At 34.6% G+C, this 20346-nt stretch overlaps 2 protein-coding genes across 3 annotated transcripts in view; one reads left to right on the top strand and one right to left on the bottom strand.

Annotated features, from left to right (window-relative positions):
• Positions 1–8692, top strand: part of LOC125646425 (E3 ubiquitin-protein ligase TRIM7-like) — an 8740-nt gene extending 48 nt beyond the window's left edge. Inside the window, exons 1-6 of one of the 2 annotated variants that reach the window (XM_056140591.1) lie at positions 1–589; positions 781–834; positions 1996–3109; positions 3228–3288; positions 6135–6281; positions 7718–8692. The exon at positions 1–589 is cut by the window's left edge and continues 48 nt beyond it. In XM_056140591.1, the coding sequence (XP_055996566.1) occupies positions 800–834; positions 1996–3109; positions 3228–3288; positions 6135–6281; positions 7718–8340 (1980 nt within the window). In that variant the 5' untranslated portion in view covers positions 1–589; positions 781–799 and the 3' untranslated portion in view covers positions 8341–8692. Of the gene's footprint in view, positions 590–780; positions 835–1995; positions 3110–3227; positions 3289–6134; positions 6324–7717 lie in introns of both variants that reach the window. The other variant, XM_048872693.2, reaches the window with a different exon arrangement.
• Positions 8693–11713: 3021 nt separating this feature from the next.
• LOC125646428 (uncharacterized) lies at positions 11714–17676 on the bottom strand. Its single transcript, XM_048872700.2, has 6 exons — positions 17607–17676; positions 17056–17516; positions 13671–13746; positions 13057–13149; positions 12562–12660; positions 11714–11814 (listed from the first exon to the last, which is right to left on the bottom strand). Exons 1-6 carry the CDS (start codon positions 17613–17615, stop codon positions 11758–11760), a joined length of 795 nt encoding a protein of 264 aa, XP_048728657.2. The 5' UTR covers positions 17616–17676; the 3' UTR covers positions 11714–11757.
• Positions 17677–20346: the final 2670 nt, after the last annotated feature.

Consider the following 20346-nt stretch of genomic DNA (forward strand, 5'->3'; position numbering starts at 1 on the left):
TCCATTAAAGTTTACAGTTGGATGTAAAGAAAAACCGTTCCTGCCAATGTACATGTAGTGTTGTTTTCATGGACCTGAAATATCCAGTGACGTTGTCTAGGGTATCTGGTGCTTGTCATGTTTCAAAGTTTCTTTTTTTTTTTTTTTTAACCCTACCTGTCATTAAAAAATAAAGACAAATTAGACATTCTTTTATATGGAACAAGTAGGAAAAATAGGTTAAAATACTAAAACTACCCAAAAACTATTATGTTCATTGTCTTAAATCATATGCCATAAAATTTATCGCTCACTGGTCAATGGTCATGAAGCACTAAGTGTATACATGTATCCTATTATGTTTTCATTGCATGTAGTAAGCGATATTGAATTTCTCGAGCATAAATAAAACGATTTCTATTCATAAACCAATGTCAAGGGTAGTGTCATTTTTCACATAAAAACAAATAAAGTATGTAACCAGTTGGTATATTGGAGATTGGTAGAGCATGTTGTTGGGTAAAAGTGGGGAAACCCTAGGAAGTTTAAAACTCGCCGTACCGTATCAGGAAGATAATCACATATAACTGAAGAACATCAGAAGGGAGGGGTAGGTTTTTTTCTCCGAGTAAAATTTTCGAACAAAAATTTCATTCACTATCATTGTCGTATGTGGATAAATCAAATCAGTCAACATTGTTTCAAAATGGACAAAACATTTGAAGATATGAATATTTAACTCATGACAGCATACATTTTGTGCATTTATTCGGTCACATGTTCAGGTATATTAATTTTCAGAAGATCGTCGTGGAATACGATGGCAGCAGTGGGAGATCGTGACTCCGGCAAGAGGTAAGTTACCTAACACGGAGATTTACAGCTATATTAAAATCAATTGACATCTATGTTCAAATTTATTCACAGCTATGTTTAAAACAGTTACGGCTGAGTTTAAATCTATCTACAGCTGGTTTCAAACCATTTACCGCTATGTTTAAAACATTTACAGCTACTAGTGTGTTTCAAACCATTTACTGCTTTGTTTAAAACATTTACATCTACTGGTGTGTTTCAAACCATTTACCGCTATGTTTAAAACATTTACAGCTACTGGTGTGTTTCAAACCATTTACCGCTTTGTTTAAAACATTTACATCTACTGGTGTGTTTCAAACCATTTACCGCTTTGTTTAAAACATTTACATCTACTGGTGTGTTTCAAACCATTTACCGCTATGTTTAAAACATTTACAGCTGTATCTAAATCCATTTACAGCTATTTTTCAAAACATTTACAATTGTTCAAAAACATCATCATCGCAAAGTACGTTTTCTTTAACTAGAATACCAAAGAAAATTTCTGATAATAGATTTCGAGTAAGTAGAAATCCTTTAGATTAATTCCCCCACTATTCAAGGGTACACCAGAATTATTTCCTCTTTTTTTTTTTTTTTACTTTTTACAAAGGTGAAGAAGCATGCTTTGCAGACATTAAGTTGAATTAGATATTTTCCAGCTATCGGTCACTTTATACTAACATTACTGATAAACCTGTCATCGTTTAGTGTGGAAATAAAGCAACATATTCTTCTGCTTATAATCAGTTTTCAAATCAAGGCAGGCTGCTGATGGTGCAGAGGTTTCAACAGTCTCGTTTAAACTCAGCATTTCACGAATTCTGTGGTCGTTATAACAATCTAGTTTACCAATACAGCTTATCATTGGGTTAAATGCTGTCCTATTTGTTTCATACCGATTGTTGGGCCGTTCTTGGCACACTGATTTTGACTACGGATAACTCCGTTTGCCTGATAAGGATATAGGGCTCACGGCGGGTGTGACCGGTCAACAGGGAATGCTTACTCCTCCTAGGCACCTGATCCCACCTGTGGTGTGTCCAGGGGTCCGTGTTTGCCCAACTCTCTTTTGTATTACTTATAGGAGTTATGAGATTGATCACCGTTCGTTATCTTCACCTTTCATTGCACGTGTACATTGCATGTATATTTCAGATCTAGCAGCATGTACTCCTACTTGAAGGAGCTGTGTACATGTCGATGCTGCTACGAAATCTACCAAGACCCACGGTCGCTCGACTGTGGAAACACCTTGTGTAAGAAATGCATTGATCGTGTCGTCTCCCAAGAGAGAGGGGCGTGCGGAAGATGTCCAATTTGTGGGACAAACATTGTAATAGCCGAGAACCGATTACCTGTTAATCAGTACATTGAGAGTCTGATTTATGTGCTAGAGGAAGCTAACAATGCTCTGTTGGAAATCAGAACGAAAGAAAATTGTGAGCAACACGATGTCTTGTCCATTGCTTTTTGTTACACGTGTAAATTTTCCATGTGTGAAAGTTGTGAAAAGGTGCACCGCCGCTCGACTCAAAGCAACCACGTAGTAGTATCTCTGGAAAACCTGATCGAGGAGACTAATCTCCGAAATATTGTTAGTCAACACAAGAACACTCTGAATACTTGTGAGAAACATAAGCGGTTGTCAGAATTTTGGTGTCTTGATTGCAGTCTCCCTGTGTGTGAATTTTGCCTTCTAGTGGAGCACAATCAACACAGACGCGAGAATCTGTCCGTGATTGCCGAGAGACATTTCAAAGAAATCCTGGACATCAGGCTCTCTTCTGATGACGTTCTTAGAATCCACTCCGAGGCACGCCAGAAGTATGACCAGGAATTACAACAGGTGCGAGAACACAATAGTACAGTGGTGAAAGAACTGGACAAGTGGTTCGAAGATCTATTCAAGATACTTCACCAGAGAAAAGAGGAAATGCTGACACAGTTCCATTCCGAAGCAACTGAACAGTTGGGAAACTTGAGGGAGCAGAAAAAACCCGGCCTCAGAGAAGTCCTAATTACTCGATTAAATGAAATTCGTTTCCAAATTGATGGCGTCGACAGATTTGCGAACACAACTTTTCGCGCTATCCAGTCCCGACAAATACTAAAACAATGGAGGGCTGTAGAGGCACTTCAGAAAGAGTTACAGAAACCTGTGCAACAATGGCGGCTGGATTTTAAGCCAGACAGCAGTATCAAAACTTTCATCGAGCAGGAATGTTTTGGACAATTTGTCGCACTGTCCGAGGTGGTGACAACCGAAAAGGTACATTCATTAGTTTTAGTTTGAAAAATGGTTTCATCGATTAAAAATACTTTTAATACAATTATACTTAACGAACTATGCTATCACTTAAAATAAACTATTCTTTTCGTCTTTTAAGGTCCATTCGCCCTACATCCACACCAAAAGAAGTTCCTTTGACTCCTGTGTCCGAGTGACAGGTACGGTATCATGAGAAAAAAAAATATATTTGTATAGTGATAAGGTTGACTAGTTTTACACGGTCCCCTTGTAAGAGGGGTGAATGTTAACAAGCTAGTGTCGATATTGATGGTCTTGTTCAATGTACGAGGGTGATCGAATGAGACTATTCATAAAACAGATAACGTACAAACTGCATGTTTACATTGCTTTCATTTGCGGAAATATTACAGATTCGATATTTTATCTAATACTGTATTGCCTACTAATTATACTCAGTATCACTTAATCAGAAACTGTGTAGTATTATGTTAATGTGTAGTACTATGTTAATGTGTAGTACTATGTTAATGTGTAGTATTATGTTTATGTGTAGTATTATGTTAATGTGTAGTATTGTGTTAATGTGTAGTATTATGTTAATGTGTAATATTATGTTAATGTGTAGTACTATATTTATGTGTAGTACTATGTTAATGTGTAGTATTATGTTAATGTGTAATATTATGTTAATGTGTAGTACTATATTAATGTGTAGTATTATATTAATGTGTAGTATTATGTTAATGTGTAGTATTATGTTGATGTGTAGTATTATGTTGATGTGTAGTATTATGTTAATGTGTAGTACTATATTAATGTGTAGTATTATGTTAATGTGTAGTATTATGTTAATGTGTAGTATTATGTTGATGTGTAGTATTATGTTGATGTGTAGTATTATGTTAATGTGTAGTATTATGTTAATGTGTAGTACTATATTAATGTGTAGTATTATGTTAATGTGTAGTATTATGTTGATGTGTAGTATTATGTTGATGTGTAGTACTATGTTGATGTGTAGTATTATGTTAATGTGTAGTATTATGTTAGTGTGTAGTATTATGTTGATGTGTAGTATTATGTTAATGTGTAGTACTATGTCAATGTGTAGTATTATGTTAATGGGTAGTATTATGTTAATGTGTAGTATTATGTTGATGTGTAGTATTATGTTAATGTGTAGTATTATGTTAATGTGTAGTATTATGTTAATGTGTAGTACTATGTTGATATGTAGTATTATGTTAATGTGTAGTACTATGTTAATGTGTAGTACTATGTTAATGTGTAGTATTATGTTAATGTGTAGTATTATGTTAATGTGTAGTATTATGTTAATATATTGTTTTATGTTAATGTGTAGTACTATGTTAATGTGTAGTATTATGTTAATGTGTAGTACTATATTAATGTGTAGTATTATGTTAATGTGTAGTATTATGTTAATGTGTAGTATTATGTTAATGTGTAGTACTATGTTAATGTGTAGTACTATGTTGATATGTAGTATTATGTTAATGTGTAGTATTATGTTAATGTGTAGTATTATGTTAATGTGTAGTATTATGTTAATGTGTAGTATTATGTTGATGTGTAGTATTATGTTAATGTGTAGTATTATGTTAATGTGTAGTATTATGTTAATGTGTAATATTATGTTTATGTGTAGTATTATGTTAATGTGTAGTACTATGTTAATGTGTAGTATTATGTTTATGTGTAGTATTATGTTAATGTGTAGTATTATGTTTATGTGTAGTATTATGTTTATGTGTAGTATTATGTTAATGTGTAGTATTATGTTAATGTGCAGTATTATGTTAATGTGTAGTATAATGTTTATGTGTAGTACTATGTTAATGTGTAGTATTATGTTAATGTGTAGTATAATGTTTATGTGTAGTACTATGTTAATGTGTAGCATTATGTTAATGTGTAGTATTATGTTAATGTGTAATATTATGTTAATGTGTAGTATTATGTTAATGTGTAGTATTATGTTAATGTGTAGTATTATATTAATGTGTAGTATTATGTTAATGTGTAATATTATGTTAATGTGTAGTACTATATTAATGTGTAGTATTATGTTAATGTGTAGTATTATGTTAATGTGTAGTATTATGTTAATGTGTAGTATAATCCTTATGTGTAGTACTATGTTAATGTGTAGTATTATGTTAATGTGTAGTATAATGTTTATGTGTAGTACTATGTTAATGTGTAGTATTATGTTAATGTGTAGTATTATGTTAATGTGTAAAATATTATGTTAATGTGTAGTACTATATTTATGTGTAGTATTATGTTAATGTGTAGTATTATGTTAATGTGTAGTATTATGTTAATGTGTAGTATTATATTAATGTGTAGTATTATGTTAATGTGTAGTATTATGTTAATGTGTAATATTATGTTAATGTGTAGTGTTATGTTAATGTGTAGTATTATGTTTATGTGTAGTATTATGTTAATGTGTAGTACTATGTTAATGTGTAGTATTATGTTAATGTGTAGTATTATGCTAATGTGTAATATTATGTTAATGTGTAGTACTATATTTATGTGTAGTATTATGTTAATGTGTAGTATTATGTTAATGTGTAGTATTATGTTTATGTGTAGTATTTTGTTAATGTGTAGTATTATATTAATGTGTAGTATTATGTTAATGTGTAGTATTATGTTTATGTGTAGTATTATGTTAATGTGTAGTACTATGTTTATGTGTAGTACTATGTTTATGTGTAGTATTATGTTAATGTGTAGTATTATGTTAAAGTGTAGTATTATGTTTATGTGTAGTATTATGTTAATGTGTAGTATTATGTTAATGTGTAGTATTATGTTAATGTGTAATACTATGTTAATGTGTAGTATTATGTTAATGTGTAGTATTATGTTAATGTGTAATACTATGTTAATGGGTAGTAATTTGTTGATGGGTAATGCTATGTTGAAGGTAGTACTACGCCGATGGTAGAACTATATTGTAAAACTATGTTAGTAGGTTATAGTTCCATATCGACTCTCCATTGTACAGGGATGTGTGTGCTGGACAGTAATACTATTGTGGTGGTGAGCCATGCATCCTCAAAGTGCATAGGGTTCTCAAAGGAGGGAGTAAAGAAATGGGAGATCACAGAGAAGCTGAAGGGTCCATTTGATGCGGTGTGCTTATTAAGAAGAGGTGTACCTTACTTGTTTGTTTCAGACCCAGGGAGTCTTTTAGGTTTGTGAGAATTGACAATTTCAAAATGACATGCACCTTACTATGTAACATGTCATTGGTTATGAAAAGTACTTTGAATGTATGGCATGTAGTCTGATATACTTGTATATATTGCAAGGCTAATAATGATACATTGCAAGGAGGAAAAATATGATATCAACAAATTACATGAGGGTCTCTACAGCCCAGTAGCTAAGTACTTCGTTACTAGCTTGAAAATACGGATGTATATTTAATTGCTGTGATAAAATTTAGAAATTCATTTCAAAATTAAGGATGATCTCCCTCATGCATAGCTCTTATCCTTAGATGAATTTGACTCCAGTTTTTGGCACTCTGTTTTCCCTTAGAATAGCTCTTACAAGTTTATTGTTATTTCGGTTTTCAAACATTTCGGTTGAGCATCACTGAAGAAATATTATTTGTCGAAATGCGCATCTGGTGCATCAAAATTGGTACCGTATAAGTTTTACATGTACATGATTTTAAAGGAACTGCAAAGAGATGCGATAGAATGAACACTCATTAAAAGCAGTTTATTGAATGCGTAATCTGCTCCAAATCATTTTATAACTTAATAAAATTCTTTGGAATTAATTATTCCGCATAAGTTGATTGATCACCCAATGAATACGCATTTTCCCTCACCTGGGCCGAATGTTCAAACGAGCTTTTTCGATCGAAATTTGTTTTGCACATGTTCATTTTCTTCTCCAAAACCACTGGGTCAATTTCAATCAAAGTTGGGACACATCGTCTTTGGGTTAAGGGGATTCAAGATTGTTCAGATGAAGGGTCGTGCTTTAACACATGCAGGGCAATGATTGTTCATTGAAGCATCCCCAGGAAGTGCAAATTCAAGTTTGTTCAAAACATTATCCCTGGGATAGAATGGGGCCACACTAGAGTCTCAAAGTTTTATGTGAGAATATATAGAGAACCATCTTTTGAAATCTTCTTCTAAGTCATATTGATATAAAAACATCGGGGTCATATTGTTATTGCTCTGTCTCTTCAAGACTTTAACCTTGCTCATCACTTTTGAATGTGAATGATAGGGCACTAATATTTCATATGTGCAATCCTTGTAACAAGACCGTCTCTGGAACTAACTTTTAACCTTGTGGTCTTGACATTTGAGGGTGACCTTGTGACTTTGTATCAGGGTTATGTCGTCCCCCTTCGTGATTAGGTTGGGGCCACAATATGGGGTTAAAATATTTCATTTGAGTGACGTTTTAAAAAATATAAACATTACATTGTATATTATATTATTGAAAAATAAAGTAAATTGCTCGGCCAATCAAATTGCGTATTACACAAAATTAAATTGTTCCTGATATGATCATCCTGAATGGTTCATGAATATAACCTCGCTTTCGTTTCTTTTTTAGTGGATAACCCTGGCACAATTCAGATGTATAAAAGATCATCTTGCGGGTACACTCATTGTAGGGTGTTTCTGGACAAGTCCATATATCCGCGTGGAATGTGTCTGTACAACGAAATGCTATTTGTTTGTGACTACATGACGGCAACTGTAATGGCATTCTCAATAGGAAAGAAGTTTGAATGTACACTGATAAAAAAGTATGGCGTAAAAGAAAACTTGAAATCCCCAGTTTACGTTGATATGACGTCAAATCTTAATTTAGTCGTATCCGATTTGAAACGAGGAGTGAGACTGGTAAGCGCAGACGGGACTTGGTCGACGGCTCCCGCAGTCGTTAAACCGAACGGATCCTTTACACCTTCTCAATGTTGCTGTGGAAAGGATGGGACAGTCTTTATCGGTAATTCCATCGCAAACGAAATGTACATTGTGTATATGGCAATGCTGGAGAAGCACCAGGTCCGGTACGCACTAGATAAATCTTTAGGATACCCGCTGGCCGCGGCTTTTGATCCAGGAAGTGGAAATTTGTGGATTGCGCACAAAGACGGGACAGTGGTTAGGTTTGCTGGACAAGAAAACAAGACTACAGACGTTGAAACAGATTCTACAGAAGAACAATGACGTTCTCATGAGATTACTCCAGAAATTCATTTTTTAAATCGACAAAATAAGCTGAGAAGACAATAAACACACGACTGTAAATGAAATTGTTTTATCTCCCATGTTAGTGCTTTTTGTTATGATTTGCCTCATTGACTTACATTACTCTACTAAATACTCCCTCATAAACTGAAGTTCGAAAGTCAGAACACATGCCAAGAATGTTAAATTGTAATTGTGAGAAATATTTGGTAACTACATAGATGTACATGTTCTTCTTTCATGAGTGGGACTCGGACCAGTGTACATTCAGTTACCTTTCTAATGAGCTGTACGTGTACTGTTCAATGAAATAAATTTGATTTCACTTGAATGTTAAATTTGACATTTAGCAGATTTGAAACGATCAATTAATGTTCCATTCTTTAAGATTCTTTCACTGAACGTTCTTACTGAAATTCAACCAAACAAAACTTTCCATACATGATAACGAACAGTGATTAATGAAAGGTGAAGATAACAAACAGTGACCAATCTCTTAATTAACTCCTATAAGCAATGCAAAATAGATAGTTGGGCAAACACGTACCCCTGGACACACCAGAGGTGGGATAAGGTGCCTAGGTGGAGTAAGCATCCCCTGTCGACCGATCACACCCACCCTGAGCCCTTTATCTTGATCAGGTAAACGGAGTTATCCGTAGTCAAAATCAGTGTGCCAAGAACGATCTAAAAATCGGTATGAAACACGTCAGACAGCATTTGACCCAATGTTAGGTTGTATTGGCAAACTAGATAGTTATAACGACCATAGAATTTGCGAAATGCTGACTTTAAACGAGACTGTTGAAACCCCTGTACCATCAACTTGTTTGTCAGTAGGTTGCATCGATTTAAAAACTGACCATACGCAGAACAAGCTCTTGCGTATCGAATCAGTTGAGAGATATAAACACCATATGCAGGTGATAATGGAATATTGCTACATAAATATGGGAAGCTTACGGGGGAGAAGCATCTGTGGTGTCTTTTACTTCGTGTTCACAGGGATATATTGAATGAAATGAATGAAAGTTATTATTGTTAATAGATAAAACGTTGTCGATATATCTAAATGTCGAATTGAAGGCCACAGCAAGAAATTTTTTCTTCTCACGTAGATGTTTTTGAATAAATTCTGCTTCACATGAATATAAAAACAGGTCAACTAACAAAGGAGCAGAATTCATGCCCATGGGAATTTCAACCGACTGTTGGAAGACCGTATGACCAAAGACCACGAATATATTTTCTTTGAAGAACTCCAGCATATTTTTTATTTCAACTTCATAGTACTTGTGCGTGGAATCAGAGTGGTGTTTAACAAAGTAATGTTTTGGATGACTGATCACTAGATATGAATATTTGCGCTTTCCATTTTTTTGAAGAAGCAACTGTCTATGATGTCAAAAAGTCTAGTCTTTAATTTATCGTAAGGAATGGTCGTGTTGAAAACTCAATCTCATAACTCCTATAAGTAATACAAAATAAAGAGTTAGGCAAACATGGAGCCCTCTACATACCAGAGGTGGGATATCATCAGGTGTCGAGGAGTAAACATCCCCTGTCGACCTGTCACACTAGCCAACGAGCTCTATATCGTGAATTTGTGATCAGGTAAACTGAGTAATTCGCAATCAAATCAGTGTGTATAGAACGGCCTAACAATTGGTATGAAACACATCAGACAGCATTTGACCCAATGACAGGCTGCATTGGCAAACTAGATTGCTATAACGACCATAGAATTTGCGAAATGCTGACTTAAACGAGACTGTTGAAACCTTTATAACATCAACTTGTTTGTCAGTAGCCTGCCCCGATTTATGTTGTCGATGTTACTTCAAGAAGAGTTACTTCTTTGAAATGCATAGTTTTAAGTTAAATTGAGAACGAAAGGTGAATACCAGAATGTGTACTAGATTTTAACTCCTGAATTTCGTGTCGCCTTTATAAAAACATTCTGTTTGACGGTTGTGTTTGTCTGATACCACATTTCATTAAAAACCCCACAAGAAATATTTTAATGTTACGGTAGCTTGACTGCAAATTGGAAATAAACAGAGACATTTGTGCTCTACTCGCTTACGACAAATGAATGTAGTGTATTAAAGCTAATGATATGCTTAATGTTTAGTTACTATAGAGCGTTAACATAGCAGTGTCTCGCTTATTTTTATGTCTTAGGTTTGAACAATTACATTTTGAACTCTGTTCCAAATTATAATTTCTTTGTTTGACGCAGCCAAGGTACGGGGGAGTATTCAAGTCCAGTTCTGCTGACGCAACCACCGAAGCAGTGCCATCTACGTACATGTATACTAGTATTGAAGTCTACTTCTGCTGACGCAACCACCGAGACACCGCCATCCGTAGATTCGCATATACATTGTACATGTGTGTATTCACAAATATCACCTGTCGTCCGCTATTCTCTTTAGAGAAGTCGAGAGGCATAGCCTACATCGACTTCTCTTCGCAAGCATTCATGTTTTGATTCTGGAGAACGTGTAAATGCCGGAGTCGGTGACGGTTTATGTTTCAACCGACGTTTCGACTCGGATGTGCCTGGATTTACGCAATAGACAATTTGTTTTCAAACATTTAACAGCAATGCACAAAACCGTCACAAGGAAATCAACACTTACTTGCTTTTAATCCATTTTCAATATGCCCCTGTCCCGGGTTTAAATCACAACTCTGATTACATCAGCCTGCTTTTCTCTTAACTGGTCCTCTATTGTGACAGCTCCCAAAACCAGTTAACGTAAACCCGGGACAGGGGACATGTTGAAAGTGGATTAAAAGCAAGTAGGTGTTGATTTCTTTGTGACAGTTTTGAGCATTACTGTTAAATGTTTGAAAACAAATTGTCTATTGCGTAAATCCAGGCACATCCGAGTCGAAACGTCGGTTGAAGCATAAACCGTCACTGACTCCGGCATTTACACGTTTTCCAGAATCAAAACATGAATGCTTGCGAAGAGAAGTCGATGAAGGCTATGCCTCTCGACTTCTCTAAAGAGAATAGTCGTCCGCCACCACACAAGACCATTATTGGATTCAAATGTATTTGTTTGAAATAAATTAATCGATGCGAATCAATCCACAACCATAATTTATGATCATGATGATGTAATGAATAAAATAAAATAAAGTGCTCAACTGCCCTGTTGATCCGACATTTGATAAAATCATATCCCATGAACAGAAGTACCTCATATTCTCGAGTTCTTTGAAAGTACTTGTAATCAAAGCAAACTCATAATTCACTCTATAAAATCTATTTATTTGTTGGACAAAAAAAAAACACCATATCTATCATAAGGAACAATATTCTTTTTTTTTTTTTTTTTTTTTATTTATCCTGGATGTTCATCGGGTGCAATTTTTCTGATTTCATTTAAATCCAAAAAACTTTCGAATTTTCCTGGTCATTTCATCCTTCATAGCTGCCTGAAAAAAATAATTAATCAACATAAGAGAAGAAAATGTCAGACCTTCTTTTACTTAAGAAATAAATTTAATTCTTTGAAAATACATTTAAGAAATAAGTGCTTGAATATACATAACGATATGAACTGCCACACATTACATCAGCATACTTCAGGAAGCGTTGTTAGCGTCATGAAAAGCATGGCGACAGGAGGCGTTTCAGTTCATACTCTCATGTATTTCCAAACATGAAATCTATTTTCATATTTACATTATACTTTCATTTCTGTCGGAAGTCACAGCTGTATTAAAAATAAATGTTTTATATTATCAAGATTCATACACCGCTACTACCATTCATATTTATTTATTGATATCACTGTCAAACGTTGGAGATTAAGTATAAACTACAACACTTCACGCTGGCATGCTTTATAAAGCACATTATTTCTTATATTTACATTCAACTTTCATTTCTGACGGAATTCCCGGGCATTGAATTAGACGTAAGCATTGTTTACAGATGTAACGCGTTCATGTGGATATGTTTATCTTTACAGTTAGTAAAGATATCAAAAATGAAAACATTGGTTATGTAAATATCATATAATACAAGTATATTTCAGATAATGACTTATCACTGTAGCGTCGTCACTATGGGAACAGTCTAGACGGCATTACAGATAATGACTTACCACTGTAGCGTCGTCATTATGTAAACAGTCTAGACGGCATGTAGGACTTGCAACATTACAGATAATGACTTACCACTGTAGCGTCGTCACTATGTAAACAGTCTAGACGGCGTGTAGGACTGGCAACATTACAGCTTCCCAAGTCTGCATTACACAGTCCCTCTTCCTTCTGCTGTTAGAAATAATTTTATCAAGCAAGGAACAAGAATGTACTTCTGACGGGCAAATTCTTCACACATTACATTATGTTATGGGAATTACAATCAAATACTTCAAGCTGTGATTTCTAGACGAATGAACTTAGAGAGGTATATGCGCATGCATGTAATGGATACGTAAAAGATTTACCAAGAAATTCAAATTTTAACTTTGCAGTTGAATTTATTTCAAACGGATATCTGCATGATATGTTTGACATAGGACGTAACTTTAGGTTGTTAAAAAAATTGCAGTCCATGTGTATGGAATGCAAACACATCTGATGAAGAGCATTGGAATTCCATCCATTCCCCTGGCCCGTTATAAAGACAAATACCGCAACATAATGAAAATAGATGTACATTAATACCTTAAATCTATCTATTTTGAAGAGAAAAAGCTTTCTAGGGAAAAACCCGTCATCATCATCATCATCGTCAACGACGTTGTCGTCTCTGGAAGGCTGTAAAACAGGAACGCTTGTAATGTGTTTGTTGTTTGTGAATTTATTAACAAGTGTACAACATCGAAGTCCTAAACAACGGCTCTATTTGCTATCCAAATTAAGTATGCTTTGTGCAGGATATGCAGTTCCTATTTTCACCTTGATTGAGATGAACCATATCATGCATATCTAAATTCCAATTTCAATTTGATAAATACCCAACAATACTCCTCTCAATACTTTATGAAAGAAACTCGTTAAAAAGCATTTTAAACTAAATCCGAGTAAAACTGAGATATGTAATTTTTAATGTCAGATACTCAATGCATCTCTGTGTTACAGACAAATAAGTGAAACTGTACTGAACGGGATCTCTACTATGAAATAAAAAAATCAAAAGTAAGACTGTCTTAAAGCTTTTAAAAAACGTTTGAAATTTTGGGAGACAAGAAAGGTTTTGGTTTAATTTCGGTATATGATAGCGTTAAACAATACAGTATAATACATTATTAGTGTCCTCGTCAATCAACTCTAAATACCTCCAAGTCTCCTTTCTGGAGTTCCTGCTCTCTATCTACAATGGCGTCGCTATTGTTGCACGCTTCGTTTACTGTCCTGTAAATATATCATTACATTTCTTCAGGTTTACCCGGATTTTGAAAGCATTTTCCAACTTTATATAATAATGATCAGAAAGAAATGCACAAGAACAGGTATAGGTACAGTACACGACACGAGTTTTATGCGTGTTCCACGCAACGCGGTGGAACAAATTTGCCCCAAACACGGTGGACCTTAAAAATTGTCGGCACCTTTGAAGTCCTATTTTTTCCGCGCGAGCTAGACGTTGAAGGCCACGGAGGATCTCCGTAGATGTCACCGCGCATCTCCGTGGATGTCACCTGTACCTCCGTCGATGCCACCGTGTATCTCCGTGTGATAAAACAAAGAAATAATTTCCGAAATAAAACACCCCAAAAAAAATTTTCGCTTGGCCAGCATGCATGCCCCCCACCCCATTAATTGTTTAGAAATTAGCTATCAATCATTCAATTCTTGGATTTTTTTAAATGATACGTTGGTGTTTTCGGTACATATCCCTACAGTTCACACCTTTTTATGAAACGCCCAAATTCTCGACATCCTGTATATAAACATCTATGTTATTCCTACCACTCGTCGGTACATTGTTTCACGGCACGTGCAGCACAATCTCACCAAATAAAAGAAGGGTCATGAACAACGACAATCGTATGCCAGTAATTTCAATTTGATAAATAGCAATTCAAAGAAATGTGTACCATAAGCAGTGGTTTATTTTTAACGTAAGGTTTTCATTGTAATTAGGAATAGGTGATCAAGGTCAGCTATATACATGTACATGTTTACATTGGGGATGAATTTCATTATGTACTCAACTGTGATGCAATGTGAGCAAAGAATCAAATTTTTATCACCTAAACAAATAAATATTAAAAATATCTTTACTTTTAAACAAACCTTTAGAAAACTCCGTACTTTCATTAAGAAAATAATAAAATAAAATGTGCTCCCCTACCTAGAATGCCCATACCTCACATTATTAATAACACGTTTTTTTTTTCTAACTTGATAAATACTTTATCACACGCATGTATTATTTACTAAATGTATATATAACAGCTTTTGTCTTTATATTTTTGTATACCATTGCATAATGGTGATGAGATCCAATAAATTGAATTGAGTACATGTAGTCTTGAAATATTACAAAGTATAGGGTTGACAACGATTGAAATAAAAATGCAGACGTTTTCTCGTTTATTCAGTGACTCACAAACTTGCGCGTCTTCTGAATGAAAGTTGTAAAACAAACGTAGAACTTAGGTTTTGGTCAGTTAAAACATGATACGGGGGTAAACTTCATCTCATCTCCGCTAGCAATGGGTTTTGGGTCAACTGTGCCTTCGTGGACAAAAAAATGCCAAGATAGTCCGCTTGCATTAACATGTATTATGAAGGTGAAATCGAAGAATTATCCAGTAAATCGAATGATGTTGCAGTACATATATAGCATGTATTTATTTTATTTTTGACTGAGAGGGAGGTAGACAGCTAAGCATGTAACATTGTTTTAGAAGGGAGGGGTGGGGGGTGGGGGGGGGGGGGGACTCATTCATTAGTCCTCGCCCGGACCAGCCGAAAAATTTAACATGTAAAGAAAACAATATGGGAAATAAAAAAAAAAATATCAGAATGAAAGGGGATGGATAATTAATCAGAAAGAAATTGTACTTTCAAGATTTATACTGAACGTATTAAACTTCCCGTATCTGCATACATTTATGAATATTATAATCAATGATTACCAATGCTCTCTCTCTCTCTCTCTTGCTTTCATTATCTAATGCATCTAAAGATTAAATTAAAGATTTTAATAATCGACAGCGTATATGAATAAAAGCAAATAATCGTTAAGTCATTTCTGTTTATATTGATATTAGTATTTTATTCATGAACTAGTTGCATTTGATACCGAGGATTTACATCCTTAAATATTGATTACAAGCACGTAGAATCGGAGAGGGTGTAATTTGATTTAGCCTTGTAGCTTGTAGCGACCTACCCACTGCACGATTTAAGAAATTGAAGTCGGAAGGGGGAATTGAGACAGTTTCAGACTACTACACCCCCCCCCCCCCCCCCACACACACACACACACGTTCCCAATTTAAAGCACCAATTTTGTTATCATTTCATTGCTTGTCAAGAATTTCACACAACTTAACCGGCAACATACCCCTTCTGATACATTGAAAAATATAAGCAATGGTAGCACGGGGCTCTATAAAGTTCAATCTGCAGTTTCGTCGTTCAATAACTTATTTAAAATAAAAAAAAATCTTTGTCGGGTTAGCGGTACTATGATGTATGACTATAACAATGACCTGTGTATAACTTGTACATTCCATGCAAATTCGAAGGGGTTTTCGCCTCAGTAGAACAATGGGGGTCAGCTAATCCGTGTATTTGAAATCAACAGATGTGCTTCTTGCGGAAAGTGTGAAATATATTGGGTCGGCGCAAGATACCCATGATCTTAGACTAGATCTGATATCGCATCGACCCAATATACTTAAGAAGTCAAAACCCAAACTAGCTAACCGTAATTTAGTTATACTGTGACAAAGACCCTAGGAATTTGCATGGTATATACACTTATTATGCAAAAATCATTGCATTATCCAGACAGTCCCGATGAACATTTTGTTTTTAATGAAAACCTCTATCAAAGTACATTGAATATAAGTCTCGGTCAAATGTAATTAACTCGGGATTTTAAAAATAAATCTTTCGGTGGTTTGTATTTTTTGCTTCTATTAATTATGTAATAAATTAATTCCAATTTGCTAATCATCGACAATACTCTAATTTCTATATTTGTCAAGATGCATATTAACACAATATGATGGAAGTAATTATGTTAAACAGCGCATTTGTCAGAGAGAGAGAGAGAGAGAGAGAGAGAGAGAGAGAGAGAGAGAGAGCACATCGTAATTATTAAATATCCCTATTACATGTTGTACATGTATGCTTTTCGTTTACTGAATATACTTATTCTCATTCAAAATAGGAATTGCCTGCAAGTACGCATTATTTAAACATAGATTAAAATTTAAGAATATTTTAATGAAGAAAGAAGACTTAAAAAGAAAAAAATTCAAAACCAGGTTTTCTCAAAAACATATTAATATATAGTGTTTGGTATCGTTGGAATTGGCTCAAAATGCTGAAAAACAATATAAGTATCAGGGGGGAAAATATTGACATTTTTTTCTTTTCTTAAAATTCCACCCTCATCTTGAAATAATTTTTTTTTTACTGAAGTTAAAGTGAACCAGACGTTCAGTGAAAATGTTTACTTTGGGCAAAACGTGAACATACCCGATATTGTCCTCGACAATCTCCTTTACTTCTTCATGATCTTTGATTTCCCGATGAAGAGCCTCGTCTGCTTGTTTCATGATGGGATCCTTTGCCGAATTCATCTCATGTGCATTGTCCAACTCTCCTGCATCTATTGTTTCCTCCCCTGTGGTGACTTCCCCTGTTGCAACCTCTGTGGTAACCTGCCCTGTAGTAACCAACCCTGTGGTAACCTCCCCTGTGGTAACCTGCCCTGTGGTAACCTCCCCTGTGGTGAGCTGTGGATTTCTGTGCACAGAGTCTCTCTCTTTACCAGTATGTTTCTGATCTTCACCTCTTTGCTGAGGTTCCCTGCGAGAGCCCCTCCTTTTCTTTCTGGCTTTCTTATTTCCCCCCTTCTTGCTGGTATTTTTCTTTTCCTCGCCCCTACCTTGCTGACACTTCTTGCTTTTTGATGTGGCAGCAGATTTCTTTTCCTCCTAAAGAATAAATTGGATGAAATAAATTTTATGATTTCCCAAAATAAACTGAACAGTCGATATTTCATACAATGCTACGGCATTCTGTACCTCCATCATTCTCTCGTGCTTTTCTACCTCTTCTGCCCAGCTATAGTCAAATTTAAGAATTTGAAGCTTTGTTTCCTAAAAATGTAGACAAGAAAAATTATTAAACAAAATACACAAATGTGTTTACTAATTGTGGAGTGGATGGTACTTTCGTATTGCAGCTTTGGGGTGATTTTGCGACATACATTTATGTGTCAGCCGGCGAAAAATTAAAATACATGTAACATTATATAATGTATTTAAAATAGAAAATCGTTTGCATGTTACATCGGTGGTAAATTGTTAAAATGCATTAATTGTGAGAGGTCAGGCTACGGCTTTGACCATTCAACCCCCTTTTGTTTTATGAATTGATAATGAAAAATAAATGCATGTTTGCGATTTATGACATTTCGTATGCGATTTTCTTTTCATTCTAATAAATATTTCATATTCTGTAGTCTTGACAAGAAAAAATATATGGAAGCAGTCCATTGTTTAAACAAATAACAATATTGTAAAATATCCGCAACATTTGAAACAAGAGTACCGCAAACGGTACATAATACGCCCGTGAAAATGCTTACATAAGGTGTTTTGCATTATAAGCCCTAATTTGTAGATTTGCTTAATTTAGTATCAGGCTGTGACATACTTTCTTTGCGTAATATGAATAAAGGGTGTTAGCTTAAAACTGTGACAGGAGGTAGAAAGAAAAACAAAGAGTTCTGTGTGTAAAGTAAAGGGGGTGAGGATAGGGGACATCCATAGAATATGATATAGACAGATTATTATAGCCATATAAATTGATTGATTACTCATTTTATCTATATTGTAAGAGTTTGACAATTATAGAAAATGGCTTAAAATATATGAAAATGATTTCCGTTGAAAATTCTCAAACAATTTTGTGAAGTTTCTACAAATGAAGGGTATATTTTTTTCTGTGGAAGGGGAAATATCCATTTGTTGCCAAAGGGGAAAGGTACCTTTTACCAGTAGTAAAAACAGCCTAGATAAGTCCCTGATCATAATTGTAAAACAGGGAAATTCAATAAGAATACTATTCTATTAACGAACACCACACTCTCTTAACTTGACATGACGATAAGTATTTAAGCAACAACAGATGGAGGTAGAGTTAAATACTAAATTAATTTATTTGTATTAGGCCATTTTAGTTACACCGTCTGCTACTCTGAGTTGGTTTGGGACGTAATACGGAATCATCAAGGGTGTGAAATGGAAATCCGTATCGGGCGAGGCGAATTTACCTCACTGAAGACCTTTAGAAAATTTGTTCAGATTTCAAATTAACATCTTTGATGAATTATTAATTAAACACCATAATTATACATTTGTCACATTGAACATCGTAATATGTATACGGTGTGACCGTTGGACCGAGCGAAGCATGTACGTAACTCCGTGTCCCGAATGGTAATCATAATTCCGTTAAGTACGGTAGATTATGATTCATTTAAAAATATATATTTTGAATGAAATTTCCTTGCCCTAAACACCCAGTAACATCTCAATATTAAAGGAGTTAATATGGGGACAACAGTTTTACATGATCCGCCTATTCATTGAACGCGGGAAATAAAACGCAAGGCGACGTAAACTGTGCATTGTGACGACACATTTAGCCTCGACTTTTTTCTCTTTTTCAAAGCAAACAATTATAAACAACAATAATACATTCTGTATGCAATGAAAAAGGCCGTTAAAACTAAACAAAATTAACCAATAAATTCAAAATGGTAAAAAAGTAACCGTAATTTTATCGTATACTCTTATTCACAGAAACTCATGAACTCGTTCATCTATTTAGTCGTATTACGGTTTTATATGTATTTATTTGCTAAAACCTGTTATAATGATAATTATACTATTCACTTTGAACAAAATGAGTGTTTAAATTACGAATTGCACGTTAAAGTCTTCTATTATTGGCATTCAAAATAAAACACGAATAACTGTTGAAGCAGGTAATGAAAAAATAAATGGCGGCGCCCATATGGATCACGAAAATTTCACTAAACGTATATAGAGATTATCTCTTTTTCTTTTGCTGATTTTGACTTTTTTCTTTTACATACGTGTTACCTTTAGAGCCTTGCTTCGCGGACGGGCCTTCGGCCCGTCCGAGCTTCGCTCGGTATAATCACAATATCAAAACATAATATTTAAAGATTGGATATGAACAATAACATTGAATAAACAAATCGTGTACATCGTTAAAACTCTTGAAAGCAAAGTATACTACATACGTAAGCTACGGTAGCTGTCAGACTGTCTCCGTGTAGAGAGTGTATTTCTTAGGTTGACAACTGTGATGTCACAAACGAATCACGTGACGCCCCGAAAGTCCGAGCCCAACATTTTTTTTTTCAAAGACCCCATGGATATTATAATATTGCCCCTCTAGGTGTTTACACAACGAATTTATCCTGCCGATGGTTTTGCGTAAATATACATTACTTTATTAAGGTATTCAATGTGTAATGACCATATTTCATATCTAATAAATGGATGGTGGAATATTTGTAATCATGGTATCATTTAGAAGGGTTCATCAAATAGAAATAATCCACCATAGGAATTTTCAAAATTTTGTTTACTGCCTGATTTATTTCACCTAGAATTTAACATTGAAGTATATGGGAAAAAGCATGTTTTATTACAATATTTTAAAAACAAATTATATTTTCATAATTATCTCTTGGTAAAAAGTTACATACACTTTCTTTTTATGAAA

The sequence above is a fragment of the Ostrea edulis genome, chromosome 6 (assembly GCF_947568905.1).
Source record: "Ostrea edulis chromosome 6, xbOstEdul1.1, whole genome shotgun sequence".
Lineage (NCBI taxonomy): Eukaryota > Metazoa > Mollusca > Bivalvia > Ostreida > Ostreidae > Ostrea > Ostrea edulis.